This window comes from Aspergillus niger (genome assembly GCF_000002855.4).
Source record: "Aspergillus niger supercontig An07".
Taxonomy (NCBI): domain Eukaryota; kingdom Fungi; phylum Ascomycota; class Eurotiomycetes; order Eurotiales; family Aspergillaceae; genus Aspergillus; species Aspergillus niger.
Genome location: NT_166523.1, coordinates 912,764 through 933,654, shown reverse-complemented (window position 1 = coordinate 933,654; position 20,891 = coordinate 912,764). Strand labels below are relative to the sequence as shown.

General features: G+C 47.1%; 10 protein-coding genes across 10 annotated transcripts; 4 read left to right on the top strand and 6 right to left on the bottom strand.

Moving 5' to 3' along the window:
- Positions 1 to 149: 149 nt before the first annotated feature.
- Positions 150 to 1,118, bottom strand: An07g04410 (uncharacterized protein; the record flags this gene model as incomplete). Its single annotated transcript, XM_059748408.1, has 1 exon — positions 150 to 1,118. One exon carries the CDS (start codon positions 1,116 to 1,118, stop codon positions 150 to 152), a length of 969 nt encoding a protein of 322 aa, XP_059605390.1.
- Positions 1,119 to 1,871: 753 nt separating this feature from the next.
- On the bottom strand, positions 1,872 to 2,120 carry An07g04400 (uncharacterized protein; the record flags this gene model as incomplete). Its single annotated transcript, XM_059748407.1, has 1 exon — positions 1,872 to 2,120. The coding sequence occupies one exon, from the start codon at positions 2,118 to 2,120 to the stop codon at positions 1,872 to 1,874; it is 249 nt and encodes an 82-aa protein (XP_059605389.1).
- Positions 2,121 to 3,172: 1,052 nt separating this feature from the next.
- On the bottom strand, positions 3,173 to 4,928 carry An07g04390 (uncharacterized protein; the record flags this gene model as incomplete). Its single annotated transcript, XM_059748406.1, has 2 exons — positions 3,173 to 3,786; positions 3,821 to 4,928. The coding sequence occupies 2 exons, from the start codon at positions 4,926 to 4,928 to the stop codon at positions 3,173 to 3,175; spliced, it is 1,722 nt and encodes a 573-aa protein (XP_059605388.1).
- Positions 4,929 to 5,863: 935 nt separating this feature from the next.
- On the bottom strand, positions 5,864 to 6,653 carry An07g04380 (hypothetical protein; the record flags this gene model as incomplete). The annotated part of the gene is made up of 5 exons (XM_059748405.1): positions 5,864 to 5,881; positions 5,983 to 6,033; positions 6,149 to 6,338; positions 6,433 to 6,492; positions 6,583 to 6,653. 5 exons carry the CDS (start codon positions 6,651 to 6,653, stop codon positions 5,864 to 5,866), a joined length of 390 nt encoding a protein of 129 aa, XP_059605387.1.
- Positions 6,654 to 7,580: 927 nt separating this feature from the next.
- Positions 7,581 to 8,375, top strand: An07g04370 (hypothetical protein; the record flags this gene model as incomplete). The annotated part of the gene is made up of 5 exons (XM_059748404.1): positions 7,581 to 7,668; positions 7,784 to 7,842; positions 7,924 to 8,081; positions 8,220 to 8,312; positions 8,354 to 8,375. 5 exons carry the CDS (start codon positions 7,581 to 7,583, stop codon positions 8,373 to 8,375), a joined length of 420 nt encoding a protein of 139 aa, XP_059605386.1.
- An 86-nt stretch (positions 8,376 to 8,461) lies between these two features.
- On the top strand, positions 8,462 to 11,579 carry An07g04360 (hypothetical protein; the record flags this gene model as incomplete). The annotated part of the gene is made up of 5 exons (XM_059748403.1): positions 8,462 to 8,525; positions 8,582 to 10,679; positions 11,227 to 11,311; positions 11,393 to 11,468; positions 11,536 to 11,579. The coding sequence occupies 5 exons, from the start codon at positions 8,462 to 8,464 to the stop codon at positions 11,577 to 11,579; spliced, it is 2,367 nt and encodes a 788-aa protein (XP_059605385.1).
- Positions 11,580 to 12,156: 577 nt separating this feature from the next.
- On the bottom strand, positions 12,157 to 13,364 carry An07g04350 (hypothetical protein; the record flags this gene model as incomplete). Its single annotated transcript, XM_059748402.1, has 2 exons — positions 12,157 to 12,342; positions 12,387 to 13,364. The coding sequence occupies 2 exons, from the start codon at positions 13,362 to 13,364 to the stop codon at positions 12,157 to 12,159; spliced, it is 1,164 nt and encodes a 387-aa protein (XP_059605384.1).
- Positions 13,365 to 13,626: 262 nt separating this feature from the next.
- On the top strand, positions 13,627 to 15,353 carry An07g04340 (hypothetical protein; the record flags this gene model as incomplete). The annotated part of the gene is made up of 5 exons (XM_059748401.1): positions 13,627 to 13,689; positions 13,775 to 13,909; positions 13,950 to 14,099; positions 14,207 to 15,047; positions 15,172 to 15,353. The coding sequence occupies 5 exons, from the start codon at positions 13,627 to 13,629 to the stop codon at positions 15,351 to 15,353; spliced, it is 1,371 nt and encodes a 456-aa protein (XP_059605383.1).
- Positions 15,354 to 15,541: 188 nt separating this feature from the next.
- Positions 15,542 to 18,271, top strand: An07g04330 (uncharacterized protein; the record flags this gene model as incomplete). The annotated part of the gene is made up of 1 exon (XM_059748400.1): positions 15,542 to 18,271. One exon carries the CDS (start codon positions 15,542 to 15,544, stop codon positions 18,269 to 18,271), a length of 2,730 nt encoding a protein of 909 aa, XP_059605382.1.
- Positions 18,272 to 19,613: 1,342 nt separating this feature from the next.
- On the bottom strand, positions 19,614 to 20,627 carry An07g04320 (uncharacterized protein; the record flags this gene model as incomplete). The annotated part of the gene is made up of 4 exons (XM_001391477.3): positions 19,614 to 19,794; positions 19,843 to 20,268; positions 20,321 to 20,396; positions 20,450 to 20,627. 4 exons carry the CDS (start codon positions 20,625 to 20,627, stop codon positions 19,614 to 19,616), a joined length of 861 nt encoding a protein of 286 aa, XP_001391514.3.
- Positions 20,628 to 20,891: the final 264 nt, after the last annotated feature.

Here is a 20,891-nt window from a genome sequence, read left to right as displayed (position 1 = left end):
ATAGTTAGGAATAAGATTTGGATGATATTATCTCCTTATTGATACAGTCTCGTACCCATACCTTACTCTCTGCCGCTTAGTGAAACATAGACAGTACTGTCGGAATAACGGCTGCCAAGTAAGAACATATGAGCGTCCCTAAGATGACGTCAAACCTTATCGCATTCCTTCGCTGACTCGAGATTACCCGCCAATCGAACAAGAAGAGTCAATGCGAACCGCAATTCCAGGAGTTCCCAGCTCGGCAGTGGTAAACGCTCCGGATCAGGAGTTGTCAGAGTGATCCAGTCCCCGGGTTTCAGATCCTTGAACTGCTCTGATTGGAATCCAACCAGTTCAGCTACAGCTTTCCTTTCCGCGAGAGGTGGCAATAAGTCAACGCTGACCAACTCTTTCCAGAAATGATTCTGCTGAGGTAACCAAACAAACTGAACCTTGAGTTCATATTTATTCACAATATTCTTCGGATTAGGTCGAAGCACCAAGTATCCCCATTCCCAATATTTCCTCAACACAGGACTCAATGTGATGTAGTTTCTCATAGTGTCCGCCACCTCGGGACTTTCAGGATCGGCAAAGATTGGCCGCTTCCATGCCTTGACCCTCCGAGGATCCCAAAAGAATTCAAGATATTTCCAGAAGAAGCCGGACCGACCAGTGACAGGAGAACGGAGTAAGTGTTCTGGACAGATTTCACAAAGCATGGAGGGTGAATAAGACGAAATAGCACACTTGCTAGCGTCCCTTCTTCTAACCTGGTCCAGTATAGTGTAGATGCAGACATCATCATCGTCGTCGTCGTCGTTTGATTCTGAGGTAGTGTTTTTTTCATCGTCCAAGCCATCATGTATGTTTGACCAAGATGTCTTTTCGGTGTTAAGCCACCCCTTCAACATGGCTCGGACAACAACATTCGAATTCTGGATGGCTGCATTACCGTTTTTGTCGAGGTTTTGGATAAAAGTCTTAAGAAATTGATCGTCGCAGCCAACCAGAGCAGCCCAGGTATGACGCGGCACCACGCCAACGCCTCTCGCATTTACTAGGTGCTTTAGAAAGACGTTACGCGGTCCGTTCAAGAATTTGAGGTATTGTATATCATCGGGTAAATCAGTCATGGCGACGCTGTTCACTGACGTTTGATAAAGATGTCGAACCTGTTACACCTTGTCTGGTCTAGAACCGTATCAGTTGTAAGTCAACTATCGCAGTCTGTAGGGTGATCTGGTGCACTCACCTGGAAAGGCACTGGGACCGAGCTATCACCTGAGGTTCTTCGCCGTATACTAGAACGAGAAGACGAAAAGGAAACAGTAACAGGTAGCTTGTTTACCAAAACATACACGGGCAGTAACTGTAGATGACTGATGACAAGTCTGGTCTTAGTGTGGAAATCGTATTCACTTTCTTCGACTAATTCAGTATAGCCAGACCCTTGGTCACTATGACCTCTAGTCACAACGCTTGTCAATCTTCCTCAGTTCAAGGAAGTGAAGAAGGCCATTCATCCCGCACATCTTCATGCCATCACGTGTATGTTTATACCTGTTTGAGACTTGGGCTGTTCAGTGAATCACATCCACTCACATAGGAATTTTGTTACCGATGCTAGGCAGGAGAGGTATATATACTCTTAGACTCTCTTACTTCCATACATTATATCTCAGGTCAATGTACGAGGTTGACTATGATGCTTGTCTATGACCAATTTGATATAGCATTCACACATGACCTTGGATATTAGAGACATATCGAACGAGCACACTTGAAAAAGTGAGAACCATGACAACCTGCCATATAATCCTTCAACCTGATCAAGTAGGTCGTGAGAATCTCCCGAGTACCGACTTGCCCGCACGTAATTTTGACAATCAAAGGGTTGGTGCCAACAGTGTGGCAGCGCAAGAAGAATAACAAACTCCAAAAGCGCTATTGCAAGCCACTATAGTAGGCGGTGCTGTGGCACCGAGCGTGGCTCCCCACGTATACCCGGCGGCTGAATAACAAGCCATCACCACAGCTGCGCACCCGGCCTGACAGATTCCGTAGGCAGCGGGACCAGCAGAGGCGTAGCTCACAAATATCAGAATGGTAAAGACAGCCAGGTATATGTTCTTCATGATATAGTAATTGTATGGATAGTGTAGTGGCTGTTATAGGGCAGTAACTACTGCGAAGGTTAAGGTATTTGGGATACCTTCCTGATCGAACTGCAAGCTAAGGCAGAGTATCTGTCTTTTATGTAGAGCGCTCGAACGAAGTAAGAATGATGTAACCACACGCATCATAAATTTAGCAGTAGTTCGGTCGTACCAGAGTCTATTCTGGAGGGTCATGTTAGTTCTCATGGCCTAGATCCCATCGCCGTCAGTAGACCCAGATACCGGTCTATATGCTCCGGTCAGATCCGGATTCTGCGCTTATCGGAATTTATTCATAGAATTTTAGTTTATGTGAGTAAAAGAGCGTGTGCTTTCGGTACAGATAAGGTGAAGGAGACCCTGAAGAGCACAATCAGCAGATCTCTGAGGTAGATCCGAAATGTTGATGGGGGAGGAGAAACACGAGCTCCCAAAGTACATCTTGAATATCGACATATCTCAGGGCATAGTGCCTGACCGCTCTATACACCGCTTAGAGCGGCAGAAGCTAGTCGACCTCGTCCCAAATCATCGGAATTAAGCGGATTTAAGAAAGTACAGTTCGCAAAACAGTGCCATGGGAAACTACACACTTTTTGACCGCCCTGGGCGAGGTGACAAAAAGCCGTCGGCGCTAGTCAATAACTACTCCACTCTACTTTTGGAAGGCTTAATCCAGAACATACCATCACTGATGGATCTTCAAGCCGTCAATGCTATCTATATCCTGATATGGCAATCTGAGTGTGCACTAACTTTTAAAATGCCTGGTTATCACAAAAATGATGCTGGTAGCCATCTGAAAGTGGCCTTCTACGCCTTTCGTGTTTTTCAAGTTGCTGTTGGCGTTACACTAGCCAAGAATAATGTCCATTCGTTAGCTCTCAGTACTATATCAGGAAAATTATGATGTTGATCTCTCCTCCAAAATATAGATCACCCGTAACCAAGTACTCCAAAATGTTTCGTTCAAAAGCTCCTAGATAGCAACAAAATTAAACATCTTCAAGACCTCAATCTAGAAACAAGATCTAAAACTGTCGCTTCAAATGCACTGCAGACCAACGCCCACTTTGAAGACTGCCATATCTCATTGCATATGCTGACTGAGCGGGGGCATTATGGGATCTTAATTCCTGGTTCTGAGTAGTATTTTCGATTACGTCTTCAACGGAATCGTTCTTCTCTTCCAATTCCGCCTTATAGTCTGTAGTATTGCATGACGGTATAGCAGGCATTGCTGGATGTTCGCTTTTGGGTTTCCGAATACTCTGCTGGAACTCAAAGAACTCTTCAGGATCGTGAATTTCCTTTAACTGCCGGAGCCTCTTGTAGTTGGCATCGTAATATGCATCCCACCAGTCAGTCAATGTGTTGTCGATGTAGTTCACATATGCCGCTTTCCCTCCGATGGCAAATTTCTTTAGCTCCTCCCGGAGTCTTTGCACTTCTCGAATCATCTGGCCTTCCTTCTCTTCCTTATCCCAGCTTGATTTCATCGAAAGCGCGTACTCTCCGGTACGCCAGGGAAAGGCTGTTTCGTCCGGCTTCCATTGGCCTGTTTGCTCACCAAGATGATCCCAAAGAACGTGACATCCACCCCTCTCGCTTTCCGGCTCATGTTCTTTTATGGAAATCATCCATTCTGTAATGAGATTCACAACATGCTGTCATATTACCTTTCTCAATGATAACAGAGGAATGGTGGTGATGGACTCGAGAATGGTTGGCAAACGCCTCTCCCCCAACTTCCCATTCATAGAATTTCATCTCCTTGGGGGTGTTCACATCAGGTTCACCGCGCAAAACCTTAGCCAACTCGCTAATACACTCGCTCTTTCCACCATTGTACATGGTGGTTATCTCTGCCCAGAGCTTTTTCTCCTTGCTTTCGCGGTCTCGTCTGTATCGCCAGAGGGCGTCGCCGCATAGTGCTGCCGGCAGGGGACTTTGATCCCAGTTCCTCATCGTGTCGATAAATTTCTTTCTTGATGTCGAGTCCTCAATCGACCATCCTAGTGTACCACACGTCACTAGTCCTTCAGGATGATTGAGCTTATGGAGCTTCAAGAAGAATCCGGTTGCGACGCCGAAATTACCGCCACCTCCACCACGGAGTGCCCAGAAGAGATCAGGATGGTTTTCTGCGCTCACAATAGCCAATTCTCCATTCGCCTTGACAATCTGTATCACTTCGATATTGTCGATGCCCAGTCCATAGGAGCGAGAGAATGGGCTTATACCGCCGCCAAGCAAGAAGCCACTCACGCCGACAGTCGGACACTGACCACCCACAACGATAAGACGAGGATCTTTATCATGTAGCTCTTTATATACGTCTTTCCACAGCGCACCACCAGACACATAGATCCTTTCCTGGTTGGACTGAATGACCACTTTGTTTAACATTCGCATATCCAGAACGATACCATTGTCGTTCAAGCAATGCGCCGCGTTCGAGTGTCCACCACGTCGGATGTTCAACTTCAATTTCTCTTGACTGCAGAATCGGACTGCCGCCACGACATCCCATACTGTTACTGCATGCACAACAGCGGCAGGAATTTTTAGACGATAGCGGAGATTTCCAACAGAGACAGAGTAAATGTAGCCCTGCGACTTGGGAAACAGCACCGAGCCTCGGTGTAGTCTTGCCAAAAGGGGCACGACTTTTCTCCGAGCATCGTCTGCTTCTCGCTCAGAAGAATCGTCTCCGCATTGAGCATGATAGACTTGCTGCTGCACCTCAGGAAATTTACATCGAGAAGGAATTCCGATATCTCCCATGGTGACTGCCCTTTTGTATGATTTTCGGACTGTAGATGTAGATTTCGAAAGGAAGAGTGGCAGCCAAACAATTCTTCGGAAGGCGACTTGATTTCAATGTTCTGAGAATCTTAATCTTCGATGACTTTGGCATTCCTTGAAAGAATGAGTAGAAAAGATGGAATATCATCTTGAAATAAAAAATTATGAACGATGAAGATACCTTCTTTATATCTATTACATGTTTCTGCGAACAGTAGAGAGACTAGAGTGATAATGGTCGCTCCTCAATAGAGATAGTAGCACTTACAAACTTACGTAATTCCAGCGTGGGGAACTTCATGACGAATTCACTGGCTCATGCGGTGCCATTAGACTTGATCTCCCTACAATTTTCCCTCATCATCCCATCCTGCACGGTGTGCTGTTGGGATATATGGCCACGTGTAAGGTGTTCACGTCGTAACACTGCATGTTTCTTGGAGGCGGCCTCTGCTCATCAGCTCTTTAGGATGTTCTACCAGGTCTGTATCGGTTAGCGTCCTCTAGCACTCACTAGTTATCTTGGTCTTGGATTGCGATGTCCAGTCATTGTCTTCAGTCGTTCGAACCGAATATGGCAGGTTAATTTAGCGATGTATGCATGATGTTGTCACTTGACATACTCGACGGCTTGATCTTTTAGCATACAACCGTTTGAAACAGAGTTGCAGCATGATGTAGATTCTGCTGAGCTCAGTAATATGCTAAATAACATAATCCATAATCATACATCCCTCACGGTCGAGCAGCCTATCTTATGATACTATATAGAATATATCTTGAAACTACTATATCTTATTCATTACATTATTTGAGAAACTATGACAATATACTTGTATCAAGAATATGGGGATATATACATTAGAGATTATCTAGAATTCATTATAGGGCATTTATATTATCAGAATTTCATCTTATTTTGTCTTCTCTATCTATTAAAACAAAGAATCACAATGATATCATATACTGCTTTAGGAATTGAAACAGTCCAACTTCAAAAGGTAATTCTTATATAGCGTTATGGGATACACACAAACCTTCCGCTCGACCGTAGAAGGGTGCATATTCTTCGATAAAGCAGGTCCTATACCATGAATGTTGAGATGCTTCGTCATAACCCGTTTCGGTATCTTGCAGGAAACTCCTCAATTGTTATTTCGGCGTAGCAATAACCGCCACCGAGACAGGAATATCCATACCTGCTTTTGATCAGACCCACTGCCAATCAAGCACTTTATCTCTTGTACAATTGACTGTGATGATGATCGAGAGGAACTAAAAGTCTGCGCTAACTGCTCCACCGCTGCAGACAGCTGCGACCACGACTTCATTGGACCGGGAGATATTTCCTCTACCAATGCTCCCCCGACAGCTGCCTGCAGATTAGTGCTTTTTATCCAGGGCTAGGAACACGTCATAGTGAGTGTTCTATAACAAGCTTTTTGGGAACATAAGTTGATAAATCAAGTATCGGAATGCTCACCAAAATTTGGCCCCAGTGACAAGGCAGTACGACTTGCCTCTGGTGTAGTCGTTGCTCAGTCTGTGATAGAGTATGTCGATAGAGCCTGTCCCATGAGGGAGTTTCACATGACCCCAAAGCGTGTTAGAAGGGGCGTGACTTCATTTATACTTTGCATCGCGCATATGATTTCCTCGATTTTCTACGTTGCCGCTGACGGTGGCTGCCAAAGCTAATCGCATCAGTGAAACTACTAGCAATGACGTCCAAGTCCTTTAGGCGGAGCCGATATATACAATCTATGTGGTTTTTCCTACAGATCTCTGCACAAGAACCGCTGTCTGTGCGAAACCTTGATGTGTTAGGTAGTTATCATGGGTACTGTAAACGGGTATCCCCGTAAGAGTAATCTTCACATATGTGATCGCCACTTTTGTTAGTATCACTCGGTCGGGTAAGTTATGCTAAAAGCCACAATGCATGCTCCACGTGTTTATGAACATATTTACATCTGTTCGGATTGCTGCAGGCTGGCAGCGCCCGTCGCTTGCAGAAATTTTCTGTTTAAGGAAGATCTGCAGAACCAATAACAATGATTCCTCTAGCCCTTTCTTCTGTACTTGATTCTCAGCTGTAAAGGCACCAAGCTTCTAATAACCCAAAGCTCTGTATAAGATATGTTGTACTATCATTGCTTGAAAAGAGATCTATAATCTGAAGAACAGCTTCTAGTCATCCAAGATAGTTCTCTTTCTGATGTAGTACACAATCTTTACGCTTCGACTATGAAGAACTTTGGGTAACCCATGACCTTCTACAAACCTTCAAGTAGTAGATAGCGTTTAGATTGCTCAGATCCAGAAGGAACAAAACTTAATTTAAACATACTTCAAGCTCAGAACCTTGTTGCCGATTCCACCAGTAGCATTTTTATTCAAAGTACTATGCTTCACAGCACAGAGACTGGGCTTCCAAATACATGCCGTGTCTGATAGTTGTGGGAATAACATCGTTTTAATCAGCCAGGGTAACGCCAGTTAAGACTCTGGCTTCACTTATAAGTGCCATGGTTAATGCATATCGTGGGACCATTCGGGAATTTCAACGGGGTTTTGAGGGACTGAGTCTCTATTAGCTGAATGATGCTACTCACCCAATTCAACCGAGGGATGCTTGCTACTTTTGATGTCTATGTTGGAAGGGGAGAAGTCAATGTTGGTTACGAAATAACCACGATCGACATCTGGAACCGGAGAGGTGGTGAATCTTGACAACAAACATTCTACTATAATTATATATTTGGATTATATTCAGATTCATTGATGTTTTAGTTAGGATAAGAGGTAAATTCATTCCCTCATTCCCCTGGGAGAAGCGCCCATTACTCCATGCATTGTGGCGCTAATGGCAGAGTTTGCCTACTACAGGAAGGTAATAACCCTATACTGTCGGTAATGTGATAAATATAGACAGACTTTCTCTGAGATTTCTCGGTTCCTTGGTTCCTGATAGGAACGTAGACATAGCCTTTTGATCCGCCCAAGGGAATTTGGTGTTCTTCCCCGGAATGTTAAGTTATTTTCTCCAGCAGACGGTCAATGTCCAACCAAGAAGCCGTTCAAACCCGGCTTTTGCAGCCTTGTACTCGGCTCTAGACATCACTTTTTAAAGTACGTGGTTGAGGAGACATGTGGCTCATATGGACTCAATTACTATATTTCCATTTTACTCTAAAGATATTAGAGATACCACCTCCTGTGTATTCGCCCAACGATAATACCCACCACTAACAAAGACGGGTGAGGCAGATACTACACCCGGCGGTTCCAGGCTTTGCTCCACTCCTATCCAACTCCAAATAGCCGCCTTGCGTCGCCAACCAACAAAAGCACCCCTGTCCGGTGAGTTGGCTTGACCGGTCTGATATTGATCCGACTCGCAGCCTTGTGCTACCCCGCACCTGAGTATCAGTTCATATCTGGATCTCTAGACTCCCAGGCGGTTGCCATCTGTGTTGCGTCAAAGTTCAGAACGCCTCAATATCAATAAAATGAGGTTAACATGTGCGTATCTCGTACTGCTGGCGGCTGGGGGTTATAGTGCCGACCTGAGAGGTAAGTGCTCCCGACAGCTGCCTTCATTTCGTTACTAAGATGGGGACATGCTGCAGAAGCGCTCCCAATTGCCACTCCCGAGCAAGACGGACAGGATCGTTTCCTAACGCCTCAGAACAACTATAATGGCTGGGTAAATCCTGAAGATCTCAGCTCTATGCCACAATGCATAGCGCAGCAAGACCAGTCCACCTGGCTGGAAACCATGACCAAGTGTACCGCCAAACAATGCACATCTCATTTTGGAATCATCTGCACTCATCACCAATGGTTGACTCGGCTCAGCTGCCTCAGCGTTGCATTTTCCTCAGATGTCATCGCGAGGTATCTCCCATACTGCGGTAGATCGATACTCGCCAAAGCGCAATTGTACTCGTGGATCCGTGACATCACGGGTAGAGAATGGCTTGTTGAGGTCGGCGACGCGAACGAGCTACAAAACCTTTCCCCAGCCTCACTAGCCGAGGGATACACAGCGGTGGACGTTATCAACACGGCGCCAAACTGCCTCACCGGCTCGGTATGTTCTGTCTCGAGGGAGCCTTTCCAACACGTAATAGCCTCTTGTGGTTTTACTAGCACAAGTAAACACACCGGAAATGCTGCCCGTCCTTGGGAATATAACGAACCCGCGCATTCCATGATCGCTCTTGATTCAGAAACAGTTGGATATGACCTCGTCGGGCATCATATAAATGACAATCACTATTTTGACAAAGCTTGTTTCTGCAGCTCCTTCGCTGTAGATTTCGGAAAGGAGCCCTGTTCAGGTTCAGGGCGATTAGATTTCACGAAAGAGCGCCTCTGGCTCAATGCAACCTGTGGGTCGACGTCCTTACCCGATAACTGGGCGGATACACTCATGACCACACAATTCGCATTCATTGCTATCGAGGATTGGCGCTGGCCCAAGTGTGTCGCAGATATGCCAAAGCAAGTTACTGAACTCACAGATCAGTGTGCAACTGATGCTTGTGAGCTTGACTCAAGCGGACATTGCCAAGTAACGCGTGCAGTCGACAGGGACTGCTTTTGCCACAAGATCAGCTACGATTCCTGCGAGGGCTCATGTAAGGTATTCGAAACCCGGATAGACTATATTAAGTGGCTTCACGACCTTTGTGGTAATGTCCAAGATTGGCAGGGTTTGCCAGATAACTGGCGTCAGTTATCTGCACCCACCCTTATCGACATGATTCCATGGCAATGGGCTCTCAAGCCCTCCATTGCTCCAGACATTCCTATCACCCCGCATGGAGACGCTAAAGCAACCGAAGCATGTCCCTCGAATCAATGGAAACTTGGAAGCTTTGCTATTGTTAACATAGCTACTTTCTGCGCATTGCTTCTCTGTCAAAAGAAACACATGCTTCGAAGCAGAAACATCCATTCAGAACACTCACAGCCGTTGGATTGGGCGGCTTTCAAGGGCATTATCCTCGCCACAGTCCAGATCTTTGCCAACTGGCTCAATTTTGTGCTGGTCCAACATAGTCCTGGCTATGAAGAGGTTCCCATATTTCAACTGATTCTTCTCTGCTGTTCAATGCCTCGTCTTTCTTGGCTGGCCATGTTGTTACTTGGTCTACAACAGTTTGGGCCAAAGAGCCTCTCCGTGGCTGCGTCTTTGTTATTTGCGGAGATACTCCTTCATATTCTATCTGCTTATCACTTACTCATAACAATCAATTACGGCCGACAACACAACTTCTATTTCAATATCGCGGAAATATGGATGCCAGCACGGACCATGTACGCCGGAGCACTCATGTGGTTGGTCATCGTTCTCATAGCATACTACACTCTATGGATCCAGGCTAGACGCAGGATGGGAAAGTCCTATGGATCCGGTTTCACGCCATTTAACATCACCGAAGAAGGAATGCCGCCAATAATAGAATATTTCAACATATCAACGGGAAAGAGGTCCCATCTGGCGACTGGAAGGCCAAGGTCCCCGGAAGAAGCACCATTAATAAGGGATCAAAGCAATCGCACAATCTATGAGCCTCTCCTTGTCAAGGCTCACCACACCCCGCTTCCCCCGAGGCCAGGTTTCGCGAAATTGTATGCGGCTACAACCATTTTCTTGCTTCTTCTTTGGGCTGCACAAATACTCTTCTGGGGTGGATTTATCGGTCTGAGTTCAGATGAGTACGTATTTCCCGCATACGCAACACTTGATCTCGGTCAAAATCGACTAACAAGCTGGACTTAGGTTCTGTCCCCCAAACCTTGGGGCTCTCACGGCTGTGTGGACTAGTTCCTCGCTGCTAGGGACCATTCTTGGTTTTCATTAGCTCTTTCAATTCTTAAGACATTCATGCGGCTTTTTCTCTTTCGCACCAAGTAGACTGCATATGAGAAACGAGAATTGTAGTTCTTTCAAGATGGTTATCTACGTCTGCTTGACGAGGTGGCCCTCCGGGTCGAGTGAGGTGGCTTGCCAGAATTGAGAGACCGGCTATTGACCGCTAGATTTGGGTTAACAAGCTACCAGATGTCGAATCATTGACTGAGCCCAGAGTCATATAGAAGGATGCCTAAAATGAATCAAACGAGAAGACTCACCTCTAAGTCAGAAAGTGGAAGGAGCAACAAGCCAAACATCGAGACCATTTGGCGTGGTCGGAGTTGACTACAAGGGGCGCTGTTCATCTCCCTGCAGGGACACCATTTCTCCCTTCTACTTACTAAGTAGTGTTCGGGGACCTGGAAACATCATTGATTGGCTTACAATGGAGCTTAGAGATACGGATGCCGTGCAGCAATTGAGAGTAGGGTGTGTACGTGGAGTCTGATCCACAACCACCCCTCCCATTATTTAGTAGAACTTTGGGCTTCATGGGCAATCCTTACTACTACAGACCAATTGGGAGATGATACAGCACACGCGCATGGACGATCAAGGTAAACTTCCAGCAGGTTTGCGCAAACCTCATGGTACGCCCCGTCCCGTGGCGGGGATATGGGCATCTAATGCTTGACTAGTATGCTAGAGTTCATGCAGGTTACAGATCCCGTTTATATCCCTCTACCTGTTCATTAGCTTAAATAATTTGAGGCCACTCCCTGATACTAGCAGGTGATGAAGTATATTGTAGTTTCTTTTGTTTCTCGTTTAAGGATCTAATTATCTTTTATCCAAAAACTCTTGGCTTATCTTTCAAAACGACGGTGGCGGCGGTTAAACATGTGCTATCTGCCAGTTAGGGCCCTGCGTGTATGGATCAGATAATTACATGTGCCAACTCCAGTGTTTCTGTTGATATAACGGGAGATAATAATAGCTACATTGGGGAACTTCCATACTCGATTGTCTGGATACTCCTGATCACTATCTTGATTCGAAACTATCCTTCCCTTTCGCCTCGTTCTTCTTCTCATTCTTTTCCTATTTTCAGTTTCCGTCCTTCTGGTCACTGAAGAACCGAAGTTTTCTCAATGGTATCCGGGACTATCCAGATGCCCGTGACTGGGCAGACTCATTTAGCTGACGTCTATAAGGCCAGGCAGTACTAGGCAGTAGCCGTGCAATAAATAGAAACAGAGCAAAGCTTTCTGCTTATCAATAGAAGTCAACCCCTCCTGCTATACTCGATTTCTCCTTAGCTGTGTTCACATATATTCTCTACAGCTCTCTTAACTTATCCCACAAGACCCGTCTTTCAATCTCAGTCTTCCACCATGCTTCTTTAATACCACTGCGGGAGCTATTGATGAGAACGCCCGGTTCGGTGAGCAGGCCATCAATGTTGCTCGGCGTACACAAGTCGGCTTTCATGATGCTACTGGGAGCAACGCGTCTTTCCGTGCTCTTTGGTGAATATCAGGAAGAACTATTTATATCTGATTTCATACCGCAGCGCTGAAAAGCAATATATTGACTACTACTAGCTGAAGGAAGGCTTGCGTTCTCTTAAGAACAACATGAAAGAATTCTTCTGTGCTATCACATCGTGACAGCATGTATCCCCTCGACCGTGCCCGCTTTCCGACGCACGGCCCCCAGGCTTCCCAACGCGGTGGCCGACGAAGCGCCGAACCTCCTCGAGATTCCACGTCCGAATCAAAATAGTCCTCCGAATTTATCAGCCCTAGTCGAAGTGCCCAGCCCCTCTTCCCTCCATGCTCCGCGATAAGCTGCTCGGCCATGTCCAAGCGTCTGTGGTATTCATGAGGCTTCCCTCTTACCTCCAAGACATTCCCGTGCATCTGCAGTTTAGTGGTGAACTGATTAGCAACAGCAAGCAAACCAGCTGAGACAATCAACAGCAAGACCAGGAGGAGTTTTCCAAATTGAGTTGCGTTACTGGCAAGAGCGGCATCGAGGTAAGTAAGTACAGTGGCGATGGCGGCAACCCAGCTCTCGTAGGGCTCCATCTCGCGGAGCCACTGGCCCGCCGTGACGGCTTTTACATCGTCGATGGCGCCCTGAATACGCACCCATCGGTCTTGGCTCAGTAGAACGAGCAGATCGCTTCGGCCTGTTTCGGATGCGCCAATCCAGCCTAGCCGGCTGCGAAGACGGATCAATATCACGTTGAGAGCGCGCGCGAGAATCATGATCAGGATCACAAACAGGCCCCACCAATCCTTCATTAGGATCAGACAAATGAGGACAGCAATGGTCAGCGAAGCAGCTATCGCGTAGGTTAGGACGGAAATTATGTTGGCATTGGCCGTGATGAACAGGACATTAGCGGCCTGTCCCGCCCAGCTCATATGGTTGTCAATGTTGATGACTTCGACGGTGGTGAGATGGGCTGTCTTGCTGATCTTCTGGAGGTAGTGCACCGTGGCTGGGTTCTCAATACGGAACACATAGCCGCTGGTCATCGCGGCGGCCGCCGGGTATTCGCCCTTGTTGAGATTGGAGGCATGCTGCTGGAGGTGCAAGCCCGGGCAGAGAATGAGACAGTCTAGCAGGGCGGCCGTACCAGTTATGACCGTGCGTTGGGAGACAGTCGAGAGGTCGGCAATGGCTACCACCCCAGCAAGGTCAAGAGAGAAATCAGGAAGCTTGGGATGCAACATCGGTGCGAGATCCTTCTTACTTGCGGTGGAGGGTTTGGTTTGATTTCGGTCATCCCCAGGGTAGATGGAGAAGATGCAGCGGAGGGCGAACGTATTCCAGGGAATTTCGTCAATATCATTGACTGGGGTGAAGCTCCAACACATAGGTCGGCGACCTTCAGCTGGGTGGGGTCCTTGCTGGCGGGGGCTGACGTGGCGACGGGGTTGAAAAGATAACAAGGATGTCCAGGCAGTGCAGAAAGAAGGGGAACGAGTCAGAGAGTCTAGCAGCGAGATGCTTACCAGCTTTGGGGATGAAAAGGGAAAGAAAAGCAAGAAATTGGGGGCAACGATTGGCTCTGCATAAGGTGCATATGCAAGTTTAGCCCTAGTGTCGGAGAGCTGAAGTCTTCCCCACCAAATGCAAACATCTTTGGCGGAGGGGTTCGTGCGGGGCACAACTGCTTAAGTACCTCCACGATGGAGCCCGAGTACCCCGAGTACCCCGAGCCCAGCCAACGGGGGAAAAGTGCCAATTTGCTTGAGCCCTTCAAGTCGGTTAGACTACCTTGGGCCAATTTTCAGAGGCGTGGCTCTCTTTTCGCCTCAGAGCTATAGAACTCATCGCCTTTACCTGTTAAACGAAAGTCTCCATGAATTTACAGGAATATCGGAGCAAGAGGTGGAGAGAGTGGCTCTTCGATATAACGGAGGAGCTCGACAGTGGAAATGAGTCCGACGGCTCCAAGGATACCATCTTTCCAGACCTTCCCAGGGACGGTGATCTTTCTAAGCTGATCCAAAATTCAGACTCGTGGATCAAACAAGCCGCCGATCTGATTGCCGACAACCAAATCTCCATATATGACCAGGGCCGTTCGGACAGCGCTTCCAGCCCGGTCATACTGGACTATGGTGGCCTTCCAAAGGAGCCCAGGATGCCAGACCTGGCGCCTGGTCGACTTGCGTTTCGAAAGCCCGGCGATGCTTTCTGTCGGGAGCAGCATCTATGGAGAGGTATTATAGAATCAGAAAAACACCAGGCACCCTTCGAAGAGCTGCGATGGGCGATTCGCCTGGGGGGCTGGAAGAATGGCGACCCGGAAGAAAACCTGACCCAGCTGATTGAAACCCGATCAGCGGGAATCAAAAATATCAAGGCCAAAATCCATGCAGTCACCAATGCTGACGGCCAGCTTTTGCAGAAAATGCAGGACTTCGCATCACGTATTGAAAAGACGGAAAGCAGTAAATCCAAGCTCCCACCCCCAAGGGTGGTTGAGCAGTCTCTCAGTGAGAAAAGGATTAAGGCGGACAAGGCTGCTCATGAGTACCAGATCGGTATTTCAACCTTAGTTGACTTGGAAGAGGGTGAGAATTTCGTTGTCAGTCATTTGGAAGGTGCAGGTGACGGAATAGAAGACACGTCCGGTCAAGCGAAAGAAGCGACAGGTGTTGAAGAGGATGCGAATGATGAGGCTGAAGGCCATGTTGATGAGGGAGATGGTATGATCGATGGACCCACGGAGGCAGAAGTGAAGGTCCAGCATGATCGGGCAGCAGAACGCATGGATCCCAATACAACAGATATCATAAATTTACAAGAGCAGGGAGGGGATCACACAAGCAGGACGAGTTCAAGTGAGGAGGGGGAAATCGAAGATGAGAAGGAGGACGACGAAGACGACGAAACGAAGGAAAAGCAGAAGGAGATGGAGGACGATGAGACACAGCAGGATCATGACCAAGAGAATGCAGATGACCAGGTTGTGTTCACAAAGGGGTATTGGGAAAGTATCAAGAAATCCGTGAACGAGCAGAAAATTAAGAACAAGATACTAGAGAAGCGCCGCGACGAGGCATGGCATGAGTATCAGCAAGTGCAAATGGAGAGTGCACTGACAAGAGTGAAAGGAGAAAAACTGGACCAGCATTTGAAGGCACTCCGGGGGGAACTTGGCAAATTGAAAGAGCAACAGAGACTTTTGATGGACTTCAAAATGGAGCAGATGCAGGATCTGCAAAAGCTTGGGTATGAAACAACAGTGGCCAAGAAACAACAAGACGCCTTACAACTGGCGGTATCCCGGATTGCACAGGAGGTGCAGGCAGAAGTTGTCGACCAATTTCCGGAGCCAGAAACATCCGCCAGCAAGGTCTCTGGCACCGAAAACGGTCTGCGCCAGCAGGTTATCGATCACCTTTCGAAGACTAAACTAGCGAAGCATCTCGACAACGAACAGGAAAAAGCCCTCGCCACACTCAGGGCTGAAATCAAACAGAATCCCGAGCTAAGATTGACTGACAAGGAGATTGATGAATTGTTGAAGGTTCACTGTGCTTTGTTCATGGCCCAGCCACTCAGGCGACTGAAGAACGCAAAAGAAACAATCTACAGAGATCTCAAAGATCGTGAATTCCGGCTGCTTGTTTTGTGCAGCGCACCCAACAAATATCACCCCCTCATCGCCCGTCTCCAAAAGGACATATTCCGAAAGGAGGCTTCTGACGTAGACAGCCTGGATGAGAAGAGAGATTACGCCGCGCTTTCCTACTCCTGGGGCGATGGGTCAGCGGACCACCACATCTACTTGCTTCCAGAGGGGACCGACCGAATTGAGGATTCACTTTCCCTGCCAATCCGAGAAAACCTCTTCTGTGCATTGCACCGATTACGGAGGAAAGACCAGAATGTTACCCTGTGGGTGGATGCCTTGTGCATTGACCAGGAAAATAACGCAGAGAAAACCCGCCAGCTCGGGTGCATGGTCGACATTTATGGTCAGGCCAGGATGGTCTGTATCTGGCTGGGTGAGAGTGACAATGAAAGAAGAAGTGATAAGGCGATGGATTTCATCCCGCAGTTGGTAGACATGGCGACTTTGGACGCCAACACTGACGGCAAGGACCATGCTCACCAGTGGGCGGCTCTTTCAGAGCTTACCCGAGATCCCTGGTTTGCTAGACGATGGATTGTCCAAGAGATCTCACTCGCAAGTAAGGCCGTTGTATATTGTGGTGAGAAGATGGTCCATTGGGATGTGCTTGTCGATGCTATTGCCCTTCTGGTGGCCAACGAAGAGCGCGTCAGAGCCTTGTTCGATCCTTCAAAATGGCGATATGGGCGCAATACACTAGGGGAGATTCAGTTTTCGAGCGCAAACATTCTTCTCGAGGTGATAAGTAGCCTGTTTCCAACTACCGAGGACCGCAGCAAACACAAACCGTTGAAAAGTCTGGAATACCTGGTAACAACTCTGCAAACCTTCGACGCCAGCGACCCACGCGATCTGATATACGCCCTAGTGCATATTTCGCGTGACTATTCAGAGGGGAGGATCACAATGGGTCACCAGCTTACGGAGAAGCAGCAAAGCCTTGAAGAGTTGGATCAGCCCACAGAGAAGCAGCAGAGCTATGAAAAGGTGCAACAAACCCAGCCCCAATTACACATAGACTATGGGACACCCATCCCTACCGCGTTCAAGCAATTCACTGAATATTGCGTGAAGTTATCCGGCTCGCTAGACATCATCTGTCGCCCTTGGGCGAAAAAACCCAAATCCCAGGAATGGTCTCTGCTCAAGACTTCCGAGGAATGTCTATACAACAATCTACTTCCAAGCTGGGTTCCTCTGCTGGAGAACGCAGAGTTTGGTGGCCCTGGACAGTCACACAAAGGTCGAAAGAATGGACGAAGCTTTGTCGGGACGGTAGGCCAGCCGATCTACAACGCCTCCAATAACATGCAAGCAAAGAATGTCATATTCAGCGAAGAGCCAATGTCTATGAAAGTGACTGGCTTGCTTCTGGGAACGGTGGAAGAAGTTTCCCCGCGTTGTAGTGGAGGCGTGGTCTTCCGAGAGTCTCTCAGGCTCGGTGGCTGGGAAGGAATCGACCATGGTCCCAAGGTTGTCCCGGCTAAGATATGGCGGACCTTGATTGCGGATAGAACTTCGAACGGACTGTCCCCTCCCCCTTGGTATCAACGAGCTTGTCTGAGAAGTCTCGAAATAGCTGACATGTTTAGCGGTGGTGACCTGAATACTGGACAACTCTCAGATGAGGTAGTCTTCGTGCGGGACTACCTTAGAAGGGTCCGAGAAGTGACATGGAATCGTTGCTTTTTCAAGGCAGCGGGTCATGAAGATGCGCATATCTCTGACAAGCATCATGCTACAGGTGACGATAAGGCCAAGGTCGAACTGCAAGCTTCCAATTATGGCGATGGTATGCCTGATATTATGGTCGAAATTACAGACCAAATTCAACACAAAGAAAATCTCGATACCGATTTGAGTATTATAGATGCTGAAAAGCTCGTACAGGATGGAGAAGCAACTGAACAGGCTGGAAATGAGAATCCGGTACATGTCAGCAAGGGGGTAGATTATCCGAATGTCCTCATACACAATGAACCAAACATGGAGATGTTGACGGTCACACCTTCGGAGAAAATAGGGCGCAACTACACGTCTGGACAAGAAGCGGAGTCGAACTCAGAAAGGACGGCAGACTGTTTTGGTATTTGCCCAAGAAATACATCCATCAAGGATAAAGTGTGTATTCTGTTCGGGTGCAGTGTTCCGGTTATTTTGCGCCCACTAGGGAAAGATACCTATGAGCTCGTTGGTGAGGCATATGTCCATGGCGTGATGAATGGGGAGGTGGTCAAAAACATGGAGGAAGAAGTGTTGAAGAGGTCGACGAAAATATTTGACATCAGATGAGTAGGACCGCATTGAATAATTACTAAGCTGGTCCTTTCATATTTCCAGGTTTTTGGAGTGTCTAATACTGTTATATCATTGCAATTGCCAGAAATAGAAACAATTTCTTGGGTCTTTTCTCAGACTGTACTGTATAATATCCACATCTACTTCTGACATGCTGTCTGTTCATCTGCTCATCTACATTCTGCTTGAGCAGGTATCCGTCGCAACGATCTTACAGTGCATACAGTCTTTTGGTGCTGGTTCTAAATCGACAGTAAAATCAAGGTTATTATCTCACTTTTGTGAAACCATGCTAAACTCCATTAAAAATGAGCACCATAGTGAGAGCCATCTTGGCTACAACGAATGTGAAATAGAGAAACGAAGTATTTTGGGGACGAATATAGTACTAGGTGTAGTCAGTTGCAGTGTGTGTATATATTGAGAGAGGATTGAAGTACCCCAACCAAACCTACTATATATAAGTAAACATCATCATTTGATGCATCCAGCAAAACAAAACCTACTACTACTAACTACTACAGTACTTATCCCTCCATCAACACCTAGTATTCATCTAACACGATACATAGAATATATTCTTAACCAACAAACACTCCCATAAAATTAATTATGATAGCAGAAATTGATCCTTCTGGAATCTGGACATTAGACCGGACCCAACATAAAGTATATCCATGGTATAGAAGAAGGGGAACATAGTCCCTAGATGATTGTTTTAAATACATCTATAGATAATTAGATCTAGAGCTAGGTTTATTTAGGATTACTTCCTATATAGAAATCGTAGAACGTAATTACATGAAAGGTAACAGGAAAACAAAATAGAGGTCTGGGTCCCGGAGGCGTCCAGCCTAAGGTATGTATGTGTATGAATCATTTCGTAAATCTTGCGTGTATGGAGAATTTCTGGGTTCAATATAGGTATCTGTTCAGATTTGACTGGATTATATTGCAAAATTAGAAGATTTATATGCTGGACAGGGAGTATCATTTACATACTAGCTGCTATATGTATTTAGGCATCACGTTACCGTTCTTGTCGCCTGACAATGCGATACTGCGGTGGAGAATGGCGTTTTTATTGAATTCATGCACGCAAAAGTAAATGTACTAGGCTATGCATTGATGTACTACCCAACAATCAAGGAAGGAAAACGGCTTAACATGCAGTATCAATTGCATTCTATGGACGAATACCGCGAGAAATGATAGATCGCACGCCTCACCATAGAATAAACAAGTTCATTTATCAAGCAGCCGGGTTTCTGGAAAATCTTATATCATGCAAATCTTATTTCGTACAGTAAACAGCATCGTAACAGTCAGTTGTTTTTTAGGTCAGGGTATAGCCACCGTCAACGCGGAGATCCGCACCCGTTACGTAGCGGGAAGCATCACTCAGGAGGAAGGTAACAGCACCCATCAGGTCTTCTGGGGTGCCCATCTTGCCTGTGGGAATCAGGGAGATCCACTTGTCGCGTAGGTCAGGATTTTCCTCGAGAATCTTCCGAGTACTAGTATACATTAGCAGTTTTTCAGTATATCAGCGTCCAAATACTTACAGCGCAGTCAACATATATCCGGGACTGATGCAGTTAACACGAATGTCATGTCGGGCCCACTCAACGGCGAAGGAAGAGGCAAGGTGACGGACAGCAGCTTTGGCTGCATTGTATGGAGCTTGGGGCTGGGGAACATTAACAATAGCACCAGACATGCTACCTATCATGACAATGCTGCCCGGTGCCTTGCGCTCCATGAGGTGCTTGGCCACTCCGGTAGCAAATAGGTAGGTGCCATCCACGTTGACGCCCCACAACTTCTGCATCCGGTCATAAGGGTAGGATATGGCGTCGAAGTTCTCAGTAAACCCAGCAGAAGTCACTAGGTGATCAATCTTGCCGTGCTTCTCGATGACTTCTGCAATAGCCTTGCTCACAGACTCGGGGTTGGACACATCGGCGTAGTGAGCGGTGACGGTGGGCAATCTTGAACGATTATTAGCATCTTGGTTTGACTGCTACGATATAATTAACATACTGATCAGATTCAAGACCCGGATTCTCCTTCTGAAATTGTTCCACGAGCTTTGCAGCCTGGTCTTGCGCTTCCTCTCCTACAGTTGTGTCAGTGATTTCACGCGATAGTGCTGGTATGTTTAGCACGTACTGTTCAAGTCAACAATAGCCACATCCGACCCCGAGGCCACAATTGCCTGGGACATGGTCAATCCCAGGCCGCGAGCACCACCAGTCACAAGAGTAACCCTGTTTTCGAGGGAGAACTGAGCCAGTGTACGCTTAAAGTGCATGCCACCACGACCCTGGACGATCGGCGACCGAGGCATATTCTCGTCATCGGGATATTCGAATTTGACATTCTCGTCAGTACGAGCAAAACGACCTTCTGTCTCGCCTAATGTACCCTCAGGAGCTTTGTTGGTCGCTGTTAGAAAGGGGTCCTTCTTGATATCATCATCTTTATTCAAACGGTGAGCTGTCGAGGAAAGCGAGCGGACAAAGATATCTATAGATCGCTGTTCTGTAGCTGCCAACACAGCGGGGCGTGGTGACTGAGAAAGTGCTTTGGCAGCTTGACGAACGATGGTGGA